General features: G+C 44.1%; 1 protein-coding gene across 1 annotated transcript in view; it reads right to left on the bottom strand.

The window, feature by feature from the left end:
- Nucleotides 1–5,537, bottom strand: part of cyb5r4 (cytochrome b5 reductase 4) — an 11,090-nt gene extending 5,553 nt beyond the window's left edge. Inside the window, exons 1-10 of the mRNA XM_005754866.2 lie at nt 5,403–5,537; nt 4,616–4,700; nt 4,216–4,297; nt 4,074–4,131; nt 3,797–3,890; nt 2,288–2,320; nt 2,075–2,197; nt 1,803–1,943; nt 668–814; nt 278–428 (exon numbers count right to left, since the gene is read on the bottom strand). Coding sequence (XP_005754923.2) covers nt 278–428; nt 668–814; nt 1,803–1,943; nt 2,075–2,197; nt 2,288–2,320; nt 3,797–3,890; nt 4,074–4,131; nt 4,216–4,297; nt 4,616–4,700; nt 5,403–5,516 — 1,028 coding nt within the window. The 5' untranslated portion in view covers nt 5,517–5,537. The remainder of the gene's footprint in view (nt 1–277; nt 429–667; nt 815–1,802; nt 1,944–2,074; nt 2,198–2,287; nt 2,321–3,796; nt 3,891–4,073; nt 4,132–4,215; nt 4,298–4,615; nt 4,701–5,402) is intronic.
- Between the last annotated feature and the right edge of the window lie 1,411 nt (nt 5,538–6,948).

The raw sequence follows: 6,948 nt of genomic DNA, 5'->3' as shown, positions 1-6,948 counted from the left end.
CTCTTGTTGTGTGTTTGCTCCTCTTGTTGTGTGTTTGCTTCTCTTGTTGTTTGTTTGCTTCTCTTGTTGTTTGTTTGCTTCTCTTGTTGTGTGTTTGCTTCTCTTGTTGTTTGTTTGTTTCTCATGCCCTGGAGACTCCTGATACAGTTCGGGGAGGCGACCAACAACCAGATGGTTGTTCCAAGTACATTGATTTATATAAATGAATGCACTTACTGATCAGCACTGAATACAAAGGTGTCACTTATGAGCGCTGCTTCTGAAAGTTTGCTCCTACCCGATGTTTTCGATGTCTTCGAGGGCCGCACGGATGAGACGAGCCATGGGCGTGAAGCCTGTGCCTGCAGCTATTAAGTAGAGGTTTGTAACATCACGAAGAGGGCGGAGACTGAAGGTGCCTTCTGGACCACTTACGGCCACACGGTCACCTAGAAGAGTAAACGCGTCATTATTACAACAGTTTCCACAGATTAAACACCTTCATCAAATCAAAATTCAGAACATTATTTACTGTTCGATGGCGAGTTGGTCGCGTTATTGTGCCGCACGTGGAAAAGCACACATTGGTTTTTTCATTGTACTTTTGTTTGTTACAGGTTAAGAGAGAGAAGTCACTGGACCTCATCCATGTTCCCACCCTGGGAGCTGCTCCCTGAATGTGACTCACCGACACTCAGGCTGCTGAGGTGTGGGGTGAACGCTCCACCAGGGTAGACTTTGATCATGAGGTAGAGGTCTGATTCCTGTGACCCGTTCTTAGAAGCTGCTGGAAATATGTGCTCCACTGGAGTGTATGGCCTCACTACCTCCACGTCTGCATGTAGATAACAAACAGTAAGATTTACAGCTGTGCCCGTCTCGGTGATGTCACACTCCCAGAAACAGCCCAAGGTCAGAGCTGTTTCTGTCTGTGACAAACTAATATCAGCATTTTACTCACTGACCTGTCATCACTTATCTAGCTGTGCTCATTTTTAACTATAGTAAGGCTTAGAATGACACTGGTGGAAACAGTTGTCACAAAAATGCGCAGTGATGTAAAAAATCATTACATAAAAGTTAGAAATCACATATGAATTGAATTATACACATTTGCAGGTCACTGAGTAAAATAAGTAGCGATCCCCTACAACCCAGCCACACAAAGGCTGTGCGCTACATCATAATGAACCGATGAGTCAGATACTCCTGAAGTAACAACCAGAGAGCTGTGACAGGACATCAGGACTGCAGACTCGGGAGTGGAAGAGCACAAACCCTGAGATGTGTGCAAACCTGCTGACCATCTACTGTTGCCAACAAGAGGCTCTGCACCAAGTGCAAGGTCATGTTTTCCATGTGGTTCAAATACTTATTTTACTCACTGAAAATCACTTTACAACTTTTATGTAATGTGTTTTTCTGATTTTCAGTTTCCGTCCTCTCCACATCAAAATGAAACGAGCACAATAATCAGAGACTGCTGATTTTATTTGGAGGTTAGCAAACGCACACAGGCAGCAGCACTGGGGACCAGTTTGTCCCAGTGATGAAAGAGGGCAGCACATTATTCTGGACAGGAGGCCTGCAAACTGAATGCACCTGGTTTAAGACACCAACAACAAGGATGTGAATACTCTGTACCACTGTGTGAACTGTGTACTTCATGGTTGTAGATGATAATGAAACATCCCCACACAATATAAACTTTCTAACACTGCTCTATCTTCAGCAGCTCACCACACCTGCTTCCATAGGTGTTTTAAGCTTCCTCTAAACTGCAGCTTATACACGTTTCACCAGCTGCCTGTGCGACTGCTCACCTTGGACGAGCGCTTTCAGACAGACGTGTTTCCCGACTGGCACATGCATGACAGTCCCAGCTGGGAGCTGCAGTCTGAACAGGTAAGTGTTGTGGTTCACCTCAGTCTTAGACACCAACACACAATCCCGATAGAAGAGAGCTGTAAAACAGGGAACAGCAACGTGGTCTCCTATGCATCTTTCTTTTTGTCTGAGCACACAGCATGCAGGAAGCGAGTGGAGCGATGTGAACGGGCTGCACAGGCACATCTGTGATGCTGTTGGAACCCACCTCGGTCCTTTTGGCGTACAAACGTATTATGGGACTCCAGAGGTTGACCGAGGCTCGCCCATTTTCCGTGAGCACCTTTGCGTATGCTAACCTGGATCTTTCCCACGGAGAAAGCAGTGTGAACTGTAGATGATAACAACTTACCAACTTAAGGACAAGAGCAAGACAGTGAATGTTCATTTTACAGAATCTGTTTTCAAAGATGTTGTTCACCTGCAACATTTTCCTCAACTTCATCAGAGAGACCTGCAAAAGCACGACAGTCGATTTTACAAACAAAAGCATTTATTCATAAGCTTGAAACTCACATTAGGGCTGTGTTGACAGAAGCTGTGCTAAAAGCTGGAGGAACAATCTCCACAGGAGAAAAACTGGGGCTTCCACAAGTAACAGCACCTAAAAGTCTCATTAGACATTCAAGTAGTTCTGGCACCAAATCAAACCATAATCTGATTTTAGCTAAATCTGGATACCACCGATTCACACCTTTATAAAGCTAAGCAAAGACCAAGACTACAACCCCAGCTTTCAGATCATCGTCTATGGTGAAATGCTCAATGACAGCAGAAAGAGAAACATCTGCTGTGACTTGGGGGGTGAAGAGAACAGAGAGTCAGCAGCAACACATGTGGGAGCTAACAAATATCTCTGTAGGACTTCCACAACTGAGGAATGCTTGGGACAAAGCTCTTGTGTAGCTGTGGTCAAACGTTTACACGAAACTCAGGCTCATTTTGGGCTTTTAATGATTTCTTGGAACGGCTCTTTTCCCAGAGTGAAAAAACAAAACAAGAATTGAGCACACAAATCTAAATCCATTTTGTATTTTCTCTCATCAAAGTCAAACAGATACATACAGGCTTAAATACTGTACACACATCCCAACTAATACTTGACTAAATGTCTCTCGGTATGTTGAACCTTGAACAGTTCGTTTAAATTGGTCAGTTTTACACATATTTCAATACAGTTCAGCTCGGGGCTTTGGGAAGGTTAATGTTAACCTGCTTTATGCAGAACAACAGCTGTCCGGTCTGGGATCTCTGTCCTGTGCTGTTTTAACTGTCTAGCTGAAGAGTTCAGAGGTCGTCCTTCTTCTGCACCAGGACCACTGGCAGCAAAGCAGCCCCACAGCACGATGCTACCACCACCATGCTTGACAGCTGTTCTGCTGTTCTTGGGGTGGCGATAGCTCAGGAGGTAGAGCGGGTCATCAGCTGATCTACCGACGTGCCCATCAGAGTACGAATGCGTATCAATGTTAGACAGAAAGAACTTAAGCGCAGATAAAAGGTGCTTGTACGGGTGAATGAGGCGTGCTGCATGAAGCTCCCGCTCTCATCAGTGAAGCTCAGTGTTTGCCTCATGTGAGTTATTGTAGTTTGCTTTTCATAGATGCACCTATGCTGCCGGCCTCGCAGCAGGGCCACGTTGATGACCCCAGGAGCCTTTTACAGCTGAGGTTTAAAGTAGTGTATCACACTTCCAGCCCAGCAGCTCTTTAAGGCCTCTTAGCTTAGTGCCACACCTTACACAACCTTACCTCCTTACACAAGTCTGCTATGACTGACAGGCAGATGATAACAACAGTTAATGAAAATGTTTCTGTGTTTGCCAGATTGGACAGCTAAGAGTTGGGCTTTCACTATGTAGAGTGAAAGACTGCTGCAACGACACAGCGTAGTGAGCTGCGTAGGATCGATGCAACACAGCAATACTCACGCAAATGAATCACGTAGGACATTTTCCCCAGCAGCACCTCCAGTCGAAGAACACCTGCCTTTAGATCGACAGTGGTACAGCCTGAGCTGGGTATCTGACACATACAAATGGTACAGTTACTGTGTGCACAGCTGGTACTGGTTGTACTGGTTAGAGGAATGAAAGCAACACAGGACACAAGTGGAGCTCAATAACAGTCAGGGCCTGGATGCACACAGTGTAGAGGGGGGCATGTGAAGAGCTCCATCTTACAGCACATCACAGGTGGAGCGATTACCTTTCTTCTGGTATAAACAACCAGATGAACAGTCCCATCAGTCTGGAACCAATCGTACCTGCAGCAACAGGAAGAAGAGGATTTTGTCACTCGAGAGCTTCCTTATCAGATGTGTTCTTTAGCTGTTTACCGTCCTTCATACCGAGGGCGAGAGTCTTTGTCTGGAAGAGGAGCCACTGAAGTCGGTGAGGCGAGGCCAGTCACAGGTGGGGGAGGGAGGATTGCTATGGCAACAGACGAAACCATGTTTGGTGCAGCAAAAACTTTCAGTTGGAATAACAACAACACATCATACTAAACATGAACATTCACAGCATGACTCGATTATATTTATGTGTATTTATTACAGATGTGCCAATAAACTGATCACAGCTGCACACGTGTTTATTTTTTAAACACAACTATGGCAGCACCAGGATGTAGCGTCACAGCAGTTTTTACATGTATACTTGTGAGAAGCCCCCCGACCCCCAGCTTCATAGACTTAGTTAAAGGCTGTGTTTTTCTGCAGAGAGTGTAGATTGATGTAAATCTCTGTGTACCTCTAACAGCTGTGGCGGCCTTGGTGCTCATCCTGCCCACCAGGCACTCTTTCAGCATAGACTCATAGTTGACCCAGCGATGGACCTGCTCACAAACACACATATACACTCATCCAAGTCAGTCTCACCCCAACCAATCACAGCAGATGGCCCCGCCCCTCCCTGAGCCTGGTTCTGCCGGAGGTTTCTTCCTGTTAAAAGGGAGTTTTTCCTTCCCACTGTCACCAAAGTGCTGCTCACAGGGGGTCATATGATGGTTGGGTTTTCTCTGTATTTATCAATGTATTGTCTACTTTACAATATAAAGCCCCTTGAGGCAACTGTTGTTGTGATTTGGCGCTGTGTAAATAAAGCTGAATTGAAGCTTTGAGCTTACAAATCTATATCATACTGCAAACAAAAGTCCTGCTGCAGTCTTACAGACTTATTTTCACCTCTGCTCAGCTTTGCCCGTTAGCGAGGCCCCACTTTCACGCATGAAGCCAACAGGAGAGTCGTTTTAATTGACTGTGAGACTGATAAAGAACTATGTCACAGTCTGACGCTAAAATCGAAGCTAAAGACATCGGCATGACTAAACAAACAAAGCCTGCCTAGAATAAAGAGCGGACATGTGAAGTCGACTCTGTAACTGATTTATTGATTCCAGTGATGCTTGATAGGAAAATGAGCCTACAGGCGCTTCGTGTGCACACTGGTAAACCAATTAAACGTTTACCACTTATCATAAATCTGCAGATGCATTCCAGACTATACAATACACTGCATTTACTTTTTGCTTCCATACCTGGTCAAAGAGTTCAGTTCCATCTACTCCTGCTGCCTTCATCAGCTCCTCTTCTCCACCAGGGTGGTAGTCCATGTAGGCGCTCACATTATACACCATACCTGTCAAAAACATCCACACAACGTTTTGTGTATTAAGTTGTGTTTGTCCTCTGCAGACAGAAACAGATAAAACAGTATAAAACGATTGTTCAATATTATCATATTTTTAATTAATTATATTTTTAAAATTACACAGAATACACCCAGAAAACCCAGAAAGGTCCCACATCGTGAGCGTGCACGCACTCTGCTGAGAAATCAGCTGTGTTATCAGTGACTGGGCTCCTCACACAGAGAGGCCTCGTCCTCAAAGGCTGCAGCACGCCTGCTTTACCTTAAATGAAACAGATTCAAACTAGGGCGGGCCATGTTTATCGAATACACGCGAGGTATCGCGAGTTTTTCCACGTGCGACGCATAAATGGCTTTATCGTAACCACTGAGTATACGTCGCCATGGCAATATTAAGCTGTCTGCATGTAATTCACTGAGTTTTTTTTCTCCCACACACTGCAAATGCATCACTAATTCCCCCCTCCCAACCTGACACACTGCACTCAGCATGCGTGTTTATTTACTGCAACATCGGGAAAAACATGGTGGCGGCGGGAGTTTGAGACTCGCTGTCGTTTGGATTGCACCAGTCGGGGGTTTTTGTAGTCGCCGTCTACACTTTTGTTTAGACAGTTTTTGTTTAAGCACAAAGGAGCACATTTTTAATTTCAGTTGTTTTGTCTGATGAAACATTGCTCGATGCCCTTTTCTGTTGCCGTGATCTTTTGTTAAATATCAGTGTTGTTGACGACAGAAAGAGACGAACAGCATCGTCACTGTGACAAACCTCTGTGGCGAACCCTCATAATGTCCTCCTGATACCACGGGACCCCACTTCATTTGACTGTTTTTAAAAGTATAAATTGCCAATCAATTCAGTGTTACAGCTTAGTTTTACTTAAGACCAACACATGACCACAAAATGTACCCTACATGTTACATTTTGGGCACTGTTTTGACACTATTTTTTTATTCCATTTCAAATGTATGTCTGATAAATCCTCATTTATACAAAATGTTTCTTTGTTTTTGGGTAAAAAATAAATTAAATCATCAGTTATCGTGAGGATCGCTTCACAACCAGAGTCGGTCGCTTTAACAGATGATCACAGACGGGTTTATGTCAAAGTTAATGTAGGAAACTGTTTTTAAACTACAAGTTTTTTACTGGCAGCAAATAATCACACCTGTCGTCCTCTGGGCTCAAAAATGCCCCCGTTTGCTTTGACTGTTTATAAAGCAACAAGTACTGTCAAAGGAAAATTGTTTTATATAATGTGATCAGCTTCATGAAATGTATTCTTGTATTGATCACTAAGCAAATGTCTACGTGACGTTTGACATGTACTTTTGTGTGATAAACAACTAATAGCTTCCTCTTTCTGTAAGAACATACAGACTTAGAAAAAGGGGAACCTCAGAGTTCTTAGAATAAGAAGCTATTTGTACAC

Source organism: Pundamilia nyererei, unplaced genomic scaffold (assembly GCF_000239375.1).
Source record: "Pundamilia nyererei isolate P.nyererei 1_Seehausen unplaced genomic scaffold, PunNye1.0 scaffold00705, whole genome shotgun sequence".
Lineage (NCBI taxonomy): Eukaryota > Metazoa > Chordata > Actinopteri > Cichliformes > Cichlidae > Pundamilia > Pundamilia nyererei.
The sequence above is the reverse complement of the archived record's forward strand: the minus strand, read 5'-3'. Positions and strand labels throughout refer to the sequence as shown.